The sequence below is a fragment of the Asterias rubens genome, chromosome 5 (assembly GCF_902459465.1).
Source record: "Asterias rubens chromosome 5, eAstRub1.3, whole genome shotgun sequence".
In the NCBI taxonomy this organism is placed as follows: Eukaryota; Metazoa; Echinodermata; class Asteroidea; order Forcipulatida; family Asteriidae; genus Asterias; species Asterias rubens.
The window spans coordinates 7,510,153-7,529,001 of NC_047066.1; the positions used below are offsets into that span (position 1 = coordinate 7,510,153).

The following is an 18,849-nucleotide window of genomic DNA, read 5'->3' on the forward strand; positions in this document are numbered from 1 at the left end:
TGTTACCCAGAATTTCTCTGAAACACATAGACTGAGGGAAAGTAGTTCTTTTTTCGTCTTGCAGCTCTACACTTCTGTGACATCATATTACAAAATTACTAGAAATGGTTAAAGACATCAAATGAAGGACTGTTTTTTTTTAAACTTATTCGAACCAAACAAAACAATCAACATAAATTTTCAATAATTATTACAACTTACGCCAACTACAACCATAACTTTTGTAATCAAAAATACTCATTGGCACATAGAGGGATATAAAGAAGTCGACAGATATTAATAGCAATGGTTTAAACTAAAGTAGAATAAGGGCTGAAATAAGACGCGTTCACAATATTTCAGACATGCAACTTTCTAATTGCAAAAAAAAAATACGAAATGGCTGATCACACTTAACTTTAGTACAGTATTTTTCAGTTTTCTATGGCACTGTTTTGAAAGGAAAAAGAGGAAATCAGCTGATCAGCATGCCTGCAATATACGATGAAAATACCAGCTAATAGAACATTGGTCCGAGGGTAAATCAGTGAAAGGGAGACATAGAAACATAATTTTTTATTCCTTTTGCTTTCAATTCATATAGTCATTCAACTCAAATTGCCTCCTTAAAATCGCCCTAAAAGAATTTAAAAAATAAAGTTAATGTGTGTTTGTTATGAATGACAGTACTTCCTTAACATATTATTGAAGGTTCTAGTTTTGTAGCTGCATGACTGGTGTGGCACTGTTAACTAGCTTTTAAGCTGTCCTGCGTGCCAGGGGCCGATTTTCACAAAGCAATAAAATCCATCGCAAGACAAATTGTGTTACCATAGTGATTTGTATTGTGACATCACACTTTACCTACCTAGCAACTACGATTGATTTGCAGTTAAAGGCAGTGGACACTATTGGTAATTGTCAAAGACTAGCCTTTACAGTTGGTGTATCTCAACATATGCATAAAATAACAAACCTGTGAAAACTTGAGCTCAATCGGTTGTCAAAGCCGCGAGATAATAATGAAAGAAAAAACACCCTTGACACACAAAGTTGTTTGCGTTTAGATGGTTGATTTCGAGACCTCAAGTTCTAAACCTAAGGTCTTGAAATGAAATTCGTGGGAAATTACTTCTTTCTCGAAAACTATGGCACATCAGAGGGAGCAGTTTCTCACAATGTTTCATACTATCAACCTCTCCCAATTACTCGTCACCAAGAAAGTTTTTATGCTAATAAATATTTTTAGTAATTACCAATAGTGTCCACTGCCTTTAAGATCAATCTTAGGTCTTGTAAAATCGGCGCCTGGTATGACACTGGTAACTTGTTTTGCAGCCTTCCCACTTGACTGGTATGGCACTGTATACGGACTTACACCATTGACCTAAATCACTGAGACATTGCAAGTATAAACAGCCCGACCCACATAATTAAGCAAGCACACTTCACGGTTAGCATCCACATCTCATCATATTTCCCTCTCTCAAGCAACAAATACAACGATGTACTCCCTCCCTTGGTATCTCTCCTCAACTTTTTTCATAATCCCATCGCACTTAAGATCATGCGAGTTTAGTCCCCCTGCTGACTGCTTGAATAGTAAATGGACACAACATGTTTTAAGAAAACCATCAGTCTAAACAGATGGATTTTGAAAGGCGCCATTGACCGCCATATTTGATGAATTGTGCACACATGAACAGCCGAGTCACGTGCAGCGCATACACGCGTGCACTTTTCCCTTGTTAATACATCAAAGATGGCGGTCGATGACGCATATTCCAACCCATCTATTTTGACATGAGCCAAGTCTGAATACCTTGTGTCGATTTGCAAAACACATCCTAAATTCATTCAGCATGTTTAGGTTCCAATTTCATAGAAACTGCTAAGCAGAAAATGGGACTCCATTACAAAGTGTGTCTGCTAAGCAAAAATTTACAGGGAACCAGTCACAACCCATATACATTAGCTGGAATTTTAGCCGGTAACCCTGTCTATCAACAACAAAACTTGTTACTCTTAGAAGAAAGAAAAGAAGAAGACAACAAAATTATACAAAATATATACAATTTTTGCAACACAGACAGGGTTAACAAACAAAAACATTTTTTTCTGATTTTTTTTTGAATGGTGAAACTCTTTTCATCCTACAATTTACAACCATAAAATAATTAAAGACAAAGTCGCAATAAATCAGTGAGCAAAGATTTAAGAAAAACTAAAAAGATGGGGATATGACATGTTGAGACTTGAAGAAAATTACTCAGAAGTAACGTACAAGGGCTTCACTTTATAGTTCGAAAAACGAAAGAATCACACAAGTGAATTACTTAAGAAAAAAAAAAATCTTACACTTAAATAAATATCTCTCTTTCAGGACATCAGTGAACGACTGTTTCACTAATTTACACAAGGTAAATTACCCCCTTCCCACCCCCAACCACCCCCCTCCAAAAAAAACAACAACTTAGTATCGGAAAACACACAATATCATATTTACAAACATTGAAATTGTATTTTTTTGGCGTTTATGTTTTGTACAATAAGCATCCACTTCTTTCTCAGTATAAACAAAAATTAAATTTTGTTTTCTTCTCGAGTACAAACTATCTAAATTTTTCTCTACAAAAAAATAAAAAAAAGGATTGTTTGATGACCAAAGTCATCCTCTTTTTGTTATACATGCAATGAAAACAATGCGACCATAAAAGAAAAACAGTTCTACACGTAGTGAATATTACATTAATCTGGACTATGTCACAAAGAAACACACATTCAGTGCAAATATTAACTTCAGTTTCCTTGTGATCGAGGACATTCTTGTTTTTCACATAACAATCACTTTTTTTTTGTATCAAAAAGAAGAGTTAATAAATGATCAAACCTCACTTGAAGCCAAACCCTTTTTTGCTTTCTTGGTTGGCCCCTATCCCTTTAAACTTTACATCATGAAGTATACACAAATATTATTTGGCACTTTCAACAAAACTAGGATTGAAGAGAAGAACCAAAAAATGCCGACGACAAAAATCAACACATTGACAAATTTAAATTCTGCACAAATACATTAATATACATAATTTACATCTGTGTACATTTGCCGAAAAAGTTCATTCGGATTTCTCAAGTAGAGCGAGAGAGAGAGAGAGAGAGAAACAAATCTTCTTCTTAACAAATTAAATCTCAGACAACTACATCGTCCAAAGGACTACTTCTGATTATCTCACATCGAGATAAAACCGCCCAACCAGACTACTGTTTCTGAGCAGTTCATCTTTGAAACACAGAGACTAACCAATGAAATGTGTCTGAGAGACCGTAATAAATATACAGAGTACACCATGGGTGTGCTTTTAAGAGACATCCTCCGATTTTGACCTTTGACACCAGCAATACACCTCTTGCTGTAGACTCGAGTCAACTTAACAAAACGGAAAACACTATTAATTATTAACTGAAACATGTTACCTCTTCTCGGCAGTTCCCCCATTTTGTATAGCCTCTGACCTTTTGACACTTAGCCGACGACCTGCTGCTGTCGTTCCAACTCTTCCACCGACATGACCTTCTGCCCCTGGGGCAGCACTGGGGTCATCTGGGACATTGGCTGCTTCAGGACGTCTGCTCCGAACCACTTGGCAAGCTGGTTGACCGGAGAGTGTCTGGACTCCTGACTGCTTCCGTTCATTCCTATGCCACTGTCATTGATGTGGTAGTTGGTTGGTTGAGGGGACATGAACTGCTGCATATGCTGTTGATGTTGCTGTTGTTGGTGGTGCTGCTGCTGTTGGTGCAGATGCTGGGACTGGTGCTGGGGCGCCGACATTTCTGACAAATGCTTGAACATATCTGAGTGTATCGAAAAGGACATCAGAAGTTTTATTGGAAGTTTTCAACAGATCAAAGATGCATTGAGACAGTGGTTGAATAAGTACTTCTGAGATTGCAATTAGATAAAGCGAATTTGGATTGGTCAGAATGAACAAATATGCTATGCTGAAATTCAAACGAAATTCAACCTAAAGGCATTGGTAATTACTCAAAATAATTGCTAGCATAGAAACTTACTTGGTAACGAGCAACAGAGAGTAACAAGCAATAGAGAGTTGATGATTGTATCATTGTTAGAAACGGCTCCCTCTGATGTAAAGTTGTCTCTGAGAAAGAGGTGATTTGTAACTCAAATATAAAGAGACTTCAGGCCTGAAGCCATTTAATAGACATCTGAAAGCACACAAATTTGTGCAACAAGGGTGTTTTTCTTCAATTATTCTCTTGCAACTTCAATGACCAATTGAGTCAAAATTTTCACAGGTTTGTTATTTTATGCATATGTTGGGAACAAAAGGTGAGAAAACTGGTCAATTACCAAAGGTGTCCAGTGTCTTTAACACTCGATCGCCATAAAACAAAACCTAGAACACGAACCTTGCTGGTTGAACTGCTGCTGGCCAGCTTGAGGAGGCCGATGTTGTTGCTGCTGCTGCTGCTGTTGTTGGTGCTGCTGTTTCTGCTGCATACCTGCCGCTAATGCACCTTGAAAGGCGTTCATCTGGTTCAAGATCAGTTGCATGGAGGCTAATTGCGGTGACACACCGGGGCGAGTCTGTTGGGTCTGCTGAATGAGATAAATATCAACAGTAAGGTTAAATAGATGGAAATTTGCATCAGGGATAAGGATTATTAATTTAGGTTTTACCCGTATATATCCGATTCTTTCACAGAGCTCGGGAAAGTACGGAGTAACCAGTGTTAACATGAACTCTGCATGAGTTCTTAATAACCAAGGAGATTCCTACTATTTGCTGTGTGTTTACCTGTTGTTGTTGTTGTTGCTGCTGTTGTTGTTGTTGTTGTTGCTGCTGCTGTTGTTGCATCTGTGGAAAAGGATTCCCTCCCCTCATAGGTGAAGGCATTGTAGCTTGCTGAAAAAGAGCTCCACGAATCAGGGTCGCCTGAGCCAGGGCAGCAGCCTGGGCTTGTACTTGAGCCTGTGCAGCTGCCGGCGACGTCATCATACCCGGATTCATCCTCGGCATGCCACCTGCCCCGAACGGGGGTCCCATAGGGCGGGGAGACACGCCCCGGTGCCCTGCCATATTGGGCGGAATCGGCGAGTGACTGTTCGGTCTGGACTGCGGCTGCTGGCGTCTGTTCCTGTCGCCTGAGAAGTTGTGCTCTGGTCCCGGCTGGTTGTGATTATGCGGCTGGTGGTGCTGCTGCTGTTCGGGGTGTCGCCCGGGGTGTCGGGACGGTGAGGAATGTGGCTGGTGTGCAGGCGACAGCGGCGGCTGCATCTTCTGCTGCTGTTGCCCCATCAGATTCTCCCCAGCCTGTTTCTGCTGCTTCATTGGCTGTCTGTGCGGCGAGGACTGTTGTTGGTCTGGCACCATATTTGGCTTATGCATCGGGGATAGACCCCCTTGAGGGCTCAGGGCAACTCTAACCCTGCTTGGTGAGCCTAGCACTGATCCACCATCCGATGAACGAGGAGGTGTAGCTGTGGTCAAGGTCACTGTAGGAGTCTTGATACTCGATGAGGATTTGTCTCCCGGAGCGGGAGTATGCTGCGGGGAACCAGGTATAGTGTCTGCAAATACAAAAAGTAAAATAAAAATTAAGTTTTTGAAATATTTTCCAACAAATTGGAAAACGAACTTATAACAGGTTCGGTAAAATAAAAATAAAAAATTGTGTTTCAACAACAATTTTATCCCAGATTTCCTCATTCTATTCTTTTAAAAGATCCATAATGATTATACGCACAATGGGTACAACAAAAATGACCATAAATCAGGGCCCAATGTTACACAGCTGCCTTTAAAAGCAAAAAAAAAAAACAGCTAAGCAAAATTACAAACATTTCAAGTTAAAAACAGCAAAATCATTTTTGCTAAAAGGAAAACCCTATTTGATGGAGTTATTATGAGCCTGTTGTGATCACTGTAGTTTGTGTCAAGAGCATGGCTTACAGTGAAACAAAGTCACACTTATGCACAGGATATCCAGCAATGTAGCTAAACTAACTTTTCTTTAAGAGGTCTGGGTCAAATTTCATAAAGCTAATTAGCAAAAAATACTGCTCGACAAATTTAGTGAAGCACCAGTCACAACAAGGCAAAGTTAATAAAGATTTTGGCCGGTAACCTATTTCTACTAAGTAATTTATTTCTATGCTTAGCAAGTTTTTGTGCTCATTTATGAAATTGTTCCCTGCTTGTTACATCTTACCTGAGGTCCTGTCACCTTCCTTTGCTTCACCCGGCGTCTTGGGGTCAGCACTGCCAGCCATCTTTGCCTCTGCTCGTGTCTCGTGCATCTTACGGATCACCGATGTTGGCGTAAATGCAGTAGCTAACTTTGGCATTGTCTGAAAGGACAGGGGGAAAACAATAACTAGCATTGTATTTGCTTCAATGTAAAATCTCTCTACAGGAAATTAACAATTTAAACAGTAGTCAAAATTGTTGAAAATTAAAGTATTTTACTTTAGTTTATTCAGCAGCTTCATAGTTGACAGACCTAGAATTTTATCTTTGAATGGGCAAGGCCATTTTTTTTTTTTTTTTCAAAAATCTCTATTGTCTAAAGTCCATTGGAATCTTATGTACGCAACATATATACTTAATGGCCCGACGTTTTTAACCTCTGCTACGGTTGAAATGTCAGCCAAGAACCATTTTTAGCCCTTAGCAAAACAAACCTGAAAAGTTACAAGAGAATGCAACAGTACCTTGGTAGGGGTAGTCGGAGGAGGGTTGGTGAACGTCGTCGTAATCTGCTGAGGTCCCCATCTCTCTGGTATCCCTCCTGGACCCATCGGGACCCCTCCTGGTCCCATCTGGCCAGGATGCATTTGCCCAGGGCCCATCTGGCCAGGGGGCATCTGTCCAGGATGCATTTGCCCAGGCCCCATCTGGCCAGGGACCATTTGCCCAGGGGGCATTTGCCCAGGGCCCATCTGGCCAGGGACCATCTGCCCAGAGCCCATCTGAACAGGGGGCATTTGTTGCATCATGCCACCGCCCGGCCCTTGTGGACCCGGTGACTTGGACCTGCTGAGACAAATCAATACAGAGAGGAGGCATGGAGTCAAGTTCCAGTAATTCCTTATGCACCTCCATGAGGGAAATGTAAATTTCTGCTGCAATAATAATGATATATGGATTTATAAAGCGCAAATACATTTCTCATGGCGGTACAGCAATAGGTGAAAATTGTTGTACGATGATTAAACATTATAAGAATTAAAAAAATTATAACAAACTAGCGGAGTAGACTTTCAGAATTCAGGAGACTTCTCAGTTCTGAAAAGAACTGTCCTGCTTATTAACTACTACCTAGGAGGGAGGTAGCAAATCGGCCGGAACTTCTACTTTCGCTTAATGGATCGCGGGGACTTCTTGTATTAACCTCACTGTCTCAGTTCTTAATTGGTCTAAACATTTCAACTAGCTTGCCCTAGTCATCGTTATCAATCAGGAGATATTGTCCACTATGCACTCACCTTGCAGACTCTCTGGCCATAAACTTCTCCTTCTGAACTTCCAGCTGCCGCTTGATCAACGCCTGCTGCAGGATGTTCTGGGTGTGTTTGGCCAACTCTTGGGGTGACGGCACACGGGGGCGAATGGGTGTCGCACTTGGACTAGCCGGCATGATAGGGGACCGTGCATTGGGCAGGAGGGGCGAGGTTGCACCCGGTAAGCCAAAGGGTATTGGGCTTCGACCCCCAGGGAGGGGCGACTGCTGGCCAAAAGCTAATGTGGGGAGAAAAAGGCATATTGATATGATTATCTAGGCAATGGAGGGTTTTTCAGTTATGAACGACAGTTATAAATTAATCACGGAGACTCATGTAATGCATTTGATCACAAAATTGTGCCTAAATCATCAAATAAAACAAACAACTTATGCAGGATATATCAGTTATGGAAAAAAGTTTATAACCTAAGCATGAAGAATCATGTACTTCATTTGATGAAAAATTATGCCTAAAACATAAAATAAAACAAACAATAATTACATTTTTTGCAAAATACATGAAGGGTTTGATAGCTTATACACAACCAGAAGTATGGGAACAGACAAGTGAAGTAAAATTAATACGTGAACCAAAGGACAGAACAGAGGTCATGGGGTGATGCTGGTATTATTCCATTATTTTGACAAAACAATAGATGGATAAAGAGTTAAAAGTCAACATAAAACAGAGACAAAATTCAATTTTGGGCTGGTCACTGAAAGGAAAATATGAAGATATAATTTATAATCTATAAGTTAGTGAAGAAAATGTAATCACAGAATCAATATTAAACATAAGTATGAAGACATAAACAAATCAACGAACGAAGAAACAGCTTCAGTCTTTTGCTTAAATTCAATTCAATTTGTGAAAAAATAAACATTTTTTTCCTTTCATGGTTCCAAAATGTTTGACAGCTCCCACTTTATGTCACACAGTATAACCTCGGTCATCTTTAAAGGCATAAACTAAGGCAATGTTTGAGGGTACAACTGCGTGTTTCTCATAAACACCACAAGCAGAACACAGGTGGTCAATCAAATTCCTCTCCCAATCAAAATGCTGAATGCATCTCAAAGGCAAACCCCAAACACAGGGCCAAATTAAAAAAAAAAGCTGTCAAGCAGAAACAACTGCTAAGCAAATTTCTTTGCCAAGCACAAAATGAGTTGGGCACCAGTTGCAACAATGTAAACTGAATAGAATTTTGGTGGTTATCCAGTTTCTGTTACGGCATGGGATATCAGGAACAATCTAACTAGTGTATCAATCAAGGCAGTATCTTCGGTTTCTACTCCTAACCTATAGGTGATGGTGTCCTGGGTGTGTGAGGCGGCAGCAGCGCCTGGTGAAGCAAATCCTGGTGAATCGCCGGCGACGGCACTCTACCCACGGGACTCATCCCGCCCTGGGGCGTCATGCCGGCCTGGTTCCTCAGGGCGGCGGCCAGGGTCGGGTTGGTTGAAGCCTGCTGCAGGAGGGCGTTGATCACCTCTTGCTGGTTGGTTGGGGTTGGCTTGAGGAGATGGGGCTGCTGTCTGGTCTGGGGTTGGGGCACCTGGGGCATCATGGTCGCCATGACCTCCTGGTTGATCGGGGAGGGAACTCTGCGAGAGAAGAAGTTATCCATAATTTCTCAAATTTGGTTTTGGTGAACGTCAAGAAAACTAAAAAATTCAAATGAGACTTTTTGTAACAGTCAGAATACCTCTCAGAGTTTTCTTTAAATTTCCGTTACAAAAAAATGCAATGGTGAAGCAATTTTCTTGCATATTTTGATCCTCATTGAGATTATTACTGTGAGGGTACATGTGGATGAAAACAAATTGAACAAAAGGTTACTTTTAAACGTAATACACCATAGGTGACAGCGGTTTTGCCATAACCAGTTACATACATATACAAGAACTCAACACCCAAACTGTTGGGACTGGCATAGTGGTAAACCTGATTACATGTAAAGAATAAACAGTTTAGCAGTGCAGTCCTTAGTCCAACAGAGACAAACAAAACATGCAGTTGGATTTTGATGGGTTGGGAATGATAACATGCAGTTGGATTTCGATGGGTTGGGAATGATAAGAGTTGAATGAAGACCGCCCCCACTAACCTGTTCACTATATCAGGAACCTGCAGTGTAGGGGGCACAGCCTGCCCATGGGGTCGCCTCCCCTGGCTCCCAAGGACAACGCCTTGTTGCTGATGCTGCCCGTCGCCGCCCATCATGGCCGCCATGCTGAGGGCGGGGCTATTGACGCTGTGAGGAGGATGGGTGTGGCTGAACATCTGCTGGGCTGGGGGTTGAGGGGAGGGCGTCATGTGCTGGCGCAGGAGTTGTACCTCGATAGGAGAGAGGGAGCGCCCCTCCACTGGATGCTGCTGTGGATGATAACGATTCGCTCCAATAAAACAGCTGTTCATATTTACATGGTTCCAAACAAGATTACTAATTACTAGGTTTATGTTCCTATTGACTATAGCCCTTTTCACACTGTGACCAGCCTTTTTACACTATAATCGCTTTACCCCCGGTATTTCCCCGGTCTGCCCTTGCGAATCAGCATACATGTATGTTGGGGAATCGCAACCCCTGCTCCAGAATAGGGGTAAGTGGTAAAACCCTGGGGTATACTTGCAACCGGAAACCAGAGGAATAGGGACGCAGTGTGAACAAGTGTGGGGTAAAAAATGCTTGGGGCCTCCCCAGGGCTATATTCCACGGGGATATGGCATACATGTACAGTTTAAGAAGGGCTTATAACACATACATGTACAACTTGGTAAACATACAAAACTCAATTTGCATAATGATCACAAGTGCCTGTGATGTAAAAGATGTAAAAATGTAAAAGCCTGCACTGATAGAGATAAAATACTTACCATGCCAGCATTTGGCAGACTTCCAGCAGCCCTCATGCTGGACACAAAGCGATTGAACGCAGTCTGATCTTCCTTGGACTGTCCGGCCATCATGCTGAACAGTCCACCAAGCTGGTTCATCCTCTCCCTGCTGGACTGGGCCATGGTGTTGCTCAGAGGTACAGGGGCGGGCGGAGTGGTCCTGCCCATCGCCGGTCTAGTGGTGATGGTGGTCTGCTTCAGGCCGGCTTCTATCTCGGCGAGACTCTTCACCTGGCCTTGTGGCGCTGCAAGAGAGGGGGGAAGAGATTAGGGCTAAGGGAAGTTTGAAGCTTTGCATGATGTGAAGGATAAAAATAAACTATAAATAATAGTTAATTTGTGGGTACAAGCATGAAAAAAATCTCTTTTGAGGGAGAATTCGCTCTGAAACCGGTTTGGTCTTGACGTTTCAAACAGTATACTCAAGCATAATCTGCACAAAACGTGACCAAATTAAATCTTCGCAATGTCAAGAAAAGTACACCTAAATCTGTGGCTGATTTACCACGGCAGCATCTAGCAACAGGGTCCAGCATTCTCCTGAAGCTGATCAGAGCATACTGATCAAAACGGTGAGTTGTTAAAGGCAGTGGACACTATTAGTAACTACTCAAAATAATTATAAGCAGAAAACCTTACTTGGTATGAGTAATTGGGAGCTGTTGATAGTAAAAAATATTTTGAGAAACGGCTCCCTCTGAAGTAACGTAGTTTTTAAGAAAGAAGTAATTTTCCTCAATTTGAGATTTAGAATTTGAGGTGTCGAATTCAAGCATCTGAAAGCACACAACTTTGTGTGCAAAGGGTGTTTTTTCTTTCATTATTATCTCGCAACTTCGACGACTGATTGAGCTCAAATTTTCACAGGTTTGTTATTTTATGCATATGTTGAGATACACCAAGTGAGAAGACTGGTCTTTAACCACTGTTTCTTTTCAGAACCAACACTCCTCAAAAGAATAAACTATAAATAATAGTAAACTTGCGGATACAACCATGTACTTTATCTCAAGACGAGTAGAGTATACTGTTCGAAATGTCAAGACCAATCCGGCTCCGTTTTCAGAGCCAACATCCCCTCAAAAAAGAATTAATACATGGTTGTACCCGTTAGTTTAATAATATTTTTAGTTTATTCTTAATATCCACACCATGCAAAGCTTCACACATCACTTCTTACTAACTAATCAAAAGAGATTTTCACATGGTGCTACCGCAAACCTCACCTAATTATACTCCCAACCATTCAAAGTTTTAAAATCCTACTTACCAGGGTAGTTCTGGGCCGAGCGTCCCTGACCGCCGCTCTGCAGGATATGCAGTAGAGACTGCTGGGTCTGAGGTTGCTGGGACGAAGGATGGGACTGGCGATGGGACCCGTGGTCACCCATGGGTTTGATTGGCGTGAACACAGACGCAGGCGACATCAGCGCTGGACTGTTTCGATGTGTCAATTCTGGAGACAAACAACAAACTCGTCTCAATATTTTGTTGCCTAAAACGTTTAGTTAAAATCTACAAAAAATCTACTCCGCGGTAATAGAATATTAAGCAAAACAAGTTCTCTAAAGAACAAAACCCACCCGGCAAGTAGGTCCACACATGGTGTTACCGCAAACCAAAAAAGTGTTCTAACTTTCTATGTTTAGCTGGAATGCTAATTAATATCCTGTCTGTATTACTACAAAAGGCTGCGTTAATCTTTAATGTAACCTTTTCAATTGGCTACTTGATTCTTACATAACACACATATTCTAGAAGCTAGATCAAGGCGCTTTACCACATTACTATCCCTGTTCATCGACCATATCATTCCTTAAAGGGTGGCTGCAGTGTGTTTTTAAATAATTAAACGATTAAACATGACTTTTTAAACCTGAAATATTTTAATTTTTTTTTTATTAAATGCGCAAGTATTTTAAAAATGGTTTTCAAGAGATTAGGGGAACCCACCCCGCCCCTAAAAGGGGCATAAACGTGACGTCATGTCCGGACCCCGAGCCGTCGGGCACCCTGGCTGTGTGCATATAGAGACGTGTGCACTGTGTGGCCTGGTACCTAGGCGCGTGTAGTTAGGAACCAGACTCTTTTTGCCGACGATATGTTTGAATTCCCGACGTGACGTCAATGGTAAGGGGGCGGTAACAATCCACAAAAGGGGGGGGGCATGACTTATTCGCTAATTACGCAAGTGAGATATGTCGGGGAAAAAACAAAACACATTTTATTGAGGTTCAATACATATATCAGACATAAATGACAGCAAAATTAACTGTTTTATTTTAATTCACTGCAGCATCCCTTTAAACTTTCTCAATCCCTGAGGAGCAAGAAATCCCCAAGCAGCTTAAAGGCAGTGGACACTATTGGTATTTAATCAAAATAATTTTTAGCATAAAACCTTACTTGGTAATGAGTAATGGGGAGAGGTTGGTAGTATAAAACATTGTGAGAAACGGCTCCCTCTGAAGTGGAGTACTTTTCGAGAAAAGGGGGTAATTTTCCACAAATTTGATTTTGAGACCTCAGATTTAGAATTTGAGGTCTCGAAGTCAAGCATCTGAAAGCACACAACTTCGTGTGACAAGGGTGTTTTTTCTGTTATTATTATCTCGCAACTTCGATGACCGATTGAGCTCAAATTTTCACAGGTTTGTTATTTTATGCATATGTTGAGATACACCACGTGAGAAGACTGGTCTTTGACAATTACCAATAGTGTCCAGTGTCTTTTAATTGGCACCAATACAATACTGTCTCAGACCTCTCAGGTCCCCATTTATACACCTGGATTAAGAGAAACAATTAAGCACCTTGCTCAAGCACTGGAGTGTCATGATCGAGAAATGAAAAACAAAATGATTTCAGTGTCTGCCTAATGATGATGTATGACTGAGCACTGTACAAGGGGTCTCGAGTGGGATTTGAACCCACAACTTTCTGCATTCTAAAACAGATGTCTGAACTGCTAGACCAGATGCAATGCAGGCCTGTGAACTTCACTCTTAAAGGGGGCACAGCAAATTCCTCTTATAGGGGGCACTTCTATGAGGACAATTTTAATTTGTATTGGAACTTTGCTAAGGGCGCCACGGCAAATGCACAGGGCACTACAGCATTTGCTGTGGGTGTCGTGGGATGTTTCGAGGCCTGGCAATGCTTTTAGGAAACAACTATTTGTTGTAGTTACCATTCAAGAAGTCCAGTTCGTCGTCATGAAGAGAAGACTTCCTGCTGTTGCTACGACTTGTGCTGCTGCTCCTGCTACGACTCACCGTGGACGTGAAGAGATGACTGAATCTACTCTTACCGGTCCGCTCGGCTTCATCAGGACTAGCAACCATCTAGGGAGGGTATCAATAAGAGTATGGTATCAATAAGAGTAGGGTATCAATAAGAGTATGGTATCAATAAGAGTATGGTATCAGGACAAAAGTCCCTAAAGATATATTTCAAAAGATTCAGTAATTCATGCCTTGTTCAGCCTTTTTGTAATACACCGTCCTCATAAACATGTACATGTATATAATAAAAAGAAACAAATTATTTGGTCTTGTACAATAACAAACATTTAGAGTCCCAATTAACTCATACACAAGACATGCGATCTTACAAAGATTTTCCTTAAATTTGAGTTCTTAGTTTTGGGATTCCATCTACATGTCTGCCTTTCCAAATTCACAAAAATATGGCAATTCCCATTCCGACCTGCATTCTATTTCCTTATGCTGGGAAAATATGACGATGAAGAGATATTTCGCAAACAATGGTGCTTTCTAGACACCCTGCCAAATGCAGCAAAATGCTATCAGACGAATTCTGTTGCATTGTGAAGTGAACTGGCTTATGCCAGCCTTACGCCACTGGGGCAGTTAGCCTTTCTTGTCTACTTCAGTTATGCACAAGTTATCTCCCAGTTGCAGCAGGTACAATGTCTGATTACAATTTGACTGAACCCAATAAAATGTCCATGTATTTAAACGATGGGACCCGTGGGAACGCGCAGGAGTTTGTATCCTTCACAGGTGAGAGAAATGTACATGGGACCAAAGTGGTCCCATAAATGTTTTAATGTACATGTAAGTTCAAGACTATTTTTCAAGCAAGGATGAACAAAAGTTCACCAGAAATGAGACTCACCGGCATGGGAATATTGTCAGCAAACTTGAAGAAGTCATTGATGTCGAAATCCTTGCTGGGCGTGGTGCCGCTGGTGTTGTGGCTGTTCTCAAATCGCTCCCGTCCACCCTCTGGGGAGCTGGAGCTTGCCGTCTCCATACTACCGTTACGATCTGCGACTGATGGACCCGTGTTTCCTGATGAAAAAAATACTCTTAGGTTTAACAAAATAATGAGATTGTCTTTTTACACCATATTCGTTATTTCATCAATTGGTTGTTTTCCCTTTCTTAAGTCACTGTAAAAACTTGAGAACAGTGTTGTAGCTAGCACAATTTTGATTTTAGCTAGAAAATTTTTAGTGGTTCTAAATCCAATTTAGTCCACCAAGGGCGAGCGGTTATTTATGTTTGGATATATGGGGCCATCATTGCCGAAGTGTAACCTTGTGGGAAATCTGTGCTGTGCAACACAGTGTTTTTTGCTCAGAGTGCTTGGCGAAATTAGTTAGTCCTGGGCATGCCTGCCCGGCACCGGCCCACAGTGGCTACAACACTGCTTGAGAAGATTTATTTACTAAGCAAATAGTGAAGTCAAAACAAGTGAGGCGGCTTATTGGTTCAGAACAAAACATTCAGGAATATTTGATGTTAGCAACACTTTTCTAGGTGGGCTAGGGGATCATAAAACTGCCAATAGTTCAGATGATTCATCCAAACCCACAAGTTGGGATTTTCCGATAGTTCAAAGAAGACCATTCCATACCTGTATCCTTGGCCTCTGTGTCGCTTCCACTGTCATCCATGTGCTTGTTGCTAAAACCACGCAGTACGATGGTGTCTGACTGGCTCTCCGGTCCCTCGGTAAACCACTCTGGCTCCTCGTGTCTTGGTGCTCTCCCTGAAGCAAAAAATAAATGGAGTCAGAGATACTTTGAGATTTCTTTGGGTTGTGTCTAAAAGAATAGTTAATCATTGGTTAATGAGTAAAGCCCGGTTCATACTTCCTGCGAATGCGAATACCATAATGAATTTTGATGTCAAAAATTCGCACTGAATAATTTGCATCAGTTGACTTGTGCTCAACTCCTGCGAAACATTCGCTGCGAAAACAAGAAGTATGAACCAGACTTCAATTCATGCCTTTTTGTGTGCTTACTATGATTAGCAGCTCTATGAAATGGAAATCGCACAGTATGCACAAAAGCAGCTGTTAAGCAGCTCAATGAAATTGGGCCCTGGTTACACTTTGCAATCAGTGAGATTCCAGTTTGACAGTGATTGACGTTTGCTATGATTACAACAAATTCTATGATTACTACTGTTAACTTTTAACATGTTAAAGGGATTGGTAATTGCTCAAATTAATTGTTAGCATAAAAACTTATTTGTTAGCAATCAATGGAGAGATATTGATAGTATAAAACATTGTGAGAAACGGCTCCCTCTAATGTAACAATGTTTTCAAGAAAGAAGTAATTTTCCATTAAAATATTTGTACTTGATTTCAAGACCTCAGAATTAGATTTTGAGGTCCCGAAATCAAGCATCTGAAAGCACACAACTTTGTGTGACAAGGGTGTTTTTCTTTCAATATCATCTCGCAACTTTGAAGACCAAGTGAGTTTCACAGGTTTGTTATATGTGCACATGTTGAGATACACCAAGTGAGAAGACTGGTCCAAAAGTGTCCAGTATCTTTAAACAAACATTCTGTATTACAATAATCTTCAACCTTTTCTGTAAAGTTTACAGACTGAAAGTTTAGAAAGAAATAAACCCTTACATGATCGGTCAGCAGTACCATGGCTTCCTCGTCTGTTAATGACCCTGGGGTTGTTGTCTCTATCACCGTATCTACCACCGTCTCTGCCAGTGCCCCCTTCTCTATCTCGGTCTACTCGGTCTCGGGGCCGATCCCTCACGTCTACCTCCCTCTCCTCGTCTAGGGAGCGGTTTCGCGTGATGATTCGGCCGCTCCCGATGCGGCGCGTCGGCAGAGTGCGGGGAATGTTATCCTTATCCCGATCGCTGCTGAAGTTTGAGCCCAGATGGGTGGGGAGAGTGGTGTTGAGAGGGGTTGTGACGCTGCAGCCGTGCCCAAAGCTGCGGCGCTGGGGGCTCAGAATAATGCCATCTTTGTCATCCTTTAAACGATCTTTGACATCACCTACATATTGGAAAAGAAATCAGCAAATAAGTGTGCTGGTTACATAAAGTTAGATTTGAAGAATTAGATCAGAACATACCGACTGAAACGTTGAGTTGTTAACCACCCTCTCCTTTCAGAACCAACACTACTCAAAAAGAGATATTCACTAAGTACAAAGTGTTACCACAAGCCTCTCTTAGACATATTTATTGTTTTACTTCACACATCAAAGAAAAAGTAAGGTTTTGGTGAAACCATGTAACAAGTCTCTTTATGTGAGTAGTGGTGGCGTAGTGAAGAGCTGGTTTCTGCAGAACGTTTGATCTGAACATTAAACCAAATTTCATAGAATGATTTTTTTTTATAAATCAAGTTTTCATGAGTTTTATATAAAATACAAACCAGTAAATTTCTTCCTGTCACGACCTCCTTCCTGCAGGGTCAAAGGTGACGGCCCACGTGACCTCTTGCCGGACAGAGAGCCATGCCACTTCTCAGGATCCCAAACACCATTGTCACTGTAATGAAATGAGAGAGAGAGAGAGACCCGAGAGCAATACATCAATTAGCATTAAAGGCAGTGGACACTATTGGTCATTACTCAAAATAATTATTAGCATAAAACCTTACTTGGTAACGAGTAATGGGGAGAGGTTGATAGTATAAAACATTGTGAGAAACGGCTCCCTCGGAAGTGATGTAATTTTCGATAAAGAAGTAAATTTCCACGAGTTTGATTTCGAGACCTCAGAATTAGAATTTGAGGTCTCGAAATCAAGCATCTGAGAGCACACAAGTTCGTGTGACACGGGTGTTTTTTCTTTCATAGTTATCTTGCAACTTTGATGACCAATTGAGCTCAAATTTCACAGGTTTGTTATTTTAATGCATATGTTGAGATACACCAAGGGTCTTTAAGTTATCTATATGCCAAGACTAGCCTGTATCAGATTTCAAATTCAATTCTGGAATTCACACATAATATATGTAACCAGGGTTTAGCAATTGCCATGTTAAACAGGGCCCAATTTCATAAAGCCTGTAAGCACGAACACCTTCTAAGCCCAGGAACTGATGCCCTACTCATTTTTTGCTTAGCACCCAAATTTGCGAAGCAGTATTTTCTGGTGAACAGCTATATAAAATTGGGGCTAGATCCTATCGCATTGGGTCTACAAGCTTCATTGACCTACTATTTTATTCTGCAGCTTTGACAAAAGACTACATTTTGATAATATACTCCATGCATTGAAGACATCATGCCGCCATCTTAGAGGTATAGCCGTGATGAAACAATGGAAACATACACCCGCAGCGTAATGAATGGTACAATGAACAGCCTGTAGCCAGGTTAGAGCGCCTTACTCAAATGGTGTCTTGCGTATAAGATCTTTTTGGTCTGGGATTTGCCCATTTGCTATTATATAAAATCATGTTGCACTAAGCCGTCACGATTATTGCACAAGTAAAAGATTTGTTGTTACACACCAAATATCTTATAGCACTGCAAGGTGCAAAATGGGGAATGGAGCTCTTTTATTGGAATGTGAAGTACCCATGGGCACAATTTTGGTAAGCGAATGTGACCATTGATAGCACTGGTCATTTAATGCAATGATTTACATGTGTTGCTTACTAAAATGGCACCCAGTGCATGAGTTCCCCATGTTATGTGCAGCGCTATACGATCTTCTGTAACAGACCGAGATATAACTTTCCTTCAATGTAAAGATGAAATTCTATAAATAAGTACTCACTCGCAGTACTCCTCAGACAGACAAATTGGCTTCCTCTTGGTAGCTGGGCTGTCTCTTAGGTTAAATAACTCTTCCTGTTGGGGAAATAAGACAACCAATTGATGTTATGAGCTTCTGTGTATTACATTGTTTACAAAAAACCTGCCTGAGTAGTGACACACAGTTTAATGTATCAGTCACTGATCTCTTGCGATGCATGCTGTAAATTGCAGCTGTGTTTTTTAAACCACTCTCTTGAGGATTTCATGTTGACATCTGTTAACGCCGTCCATGTCAAAAAGACATCACTGAACTTGAACTAGGACTTAAAAAAACCCAATAAATTCGGCGGAAACAGTCTATCCAAATTATTGAACAATGTGGAACAGTTTGTTGTCTACAATTGACTGTATGACACCATACATGTACAAA

At 41.2% G+C, this 18,849-nt stretch overlaps 1 protein-coding gene across 5 annotated transcripts in view; it reads right to left on the reverse strand.

Annotated features, from left to right (window-relative positions):
• Positions 1–1,192: 1,192 nt before the first annotated feature.
• Positions 1,193–18,849, reverse strand: part of LOC117290006 (trithorax group protein osa-like) — a 28,197-nt gene continuing 10,540 nt past the window's right edge. For 2 of the 5 annotated variants that reach the window (XM_033771226.1, XM_033771222.1), the window contains exons 3-18: positions 18,439–18,512; positions 17,084–17,199; positions 16,316–16,699; positions 15,296–15,430; positions 14,552–14,727; positions 13,602–13,755; positions 11,682–11,867; positions 10,391–10,656; positions 9,621–9,889; positions 8,813–9,117; positions 7,493–7,745; positions 6,719–7,043; positions 6,217–6,355; positions 4,803–5,575; positions 4,414–4,603; positions 1,193–3,834 (exon numbers count right to left, since the gene is read on the reverse strand). In XM_033771226.1, coding sequence (XP_033627117.1) covers positions 3,503–3,834; positions 4,414–4,603; positions 4,803–5,575; positions 6,217–6,355; positions 6,719–7,043; positions 7,493–7,745; positions 8,813–9,117; positions 9,621–9,889; positions 10,391–10,656; positions 11,682–11,867; positions 13,602–13,755; positions 14,552–14,727; positions 15,296–15,430; positions 16,316–16,699; positions 17,084–17,199; positions 18,439–18,512 — 4,077 coding nt within the window. In that variant the 3' untranslated portion in view covers positions 1,193–3,502. The remainder of the gene's footprint in view (positions 3,835–4,413; positions 4,604–4,802; positions 5,576–6,216; positions 6,356–6,718; positions 7,044–7,492; positions 7,746–8,812; positions 9,118–9,620; positions 9,890–10,390; positions 10,657–11,681; positions 11,868–13,601; positions 13,756–14,551; positions 14,728–15,295; positions 15,431–16,315; positions 16,700–17,083; positions 17,200–18,438; positions 18,513–18,849) is intronic. The other 3 variants (XM_033771225.1, XM_033771223.1, XM_033771224.1) reach the window with 3 other exon arrangements.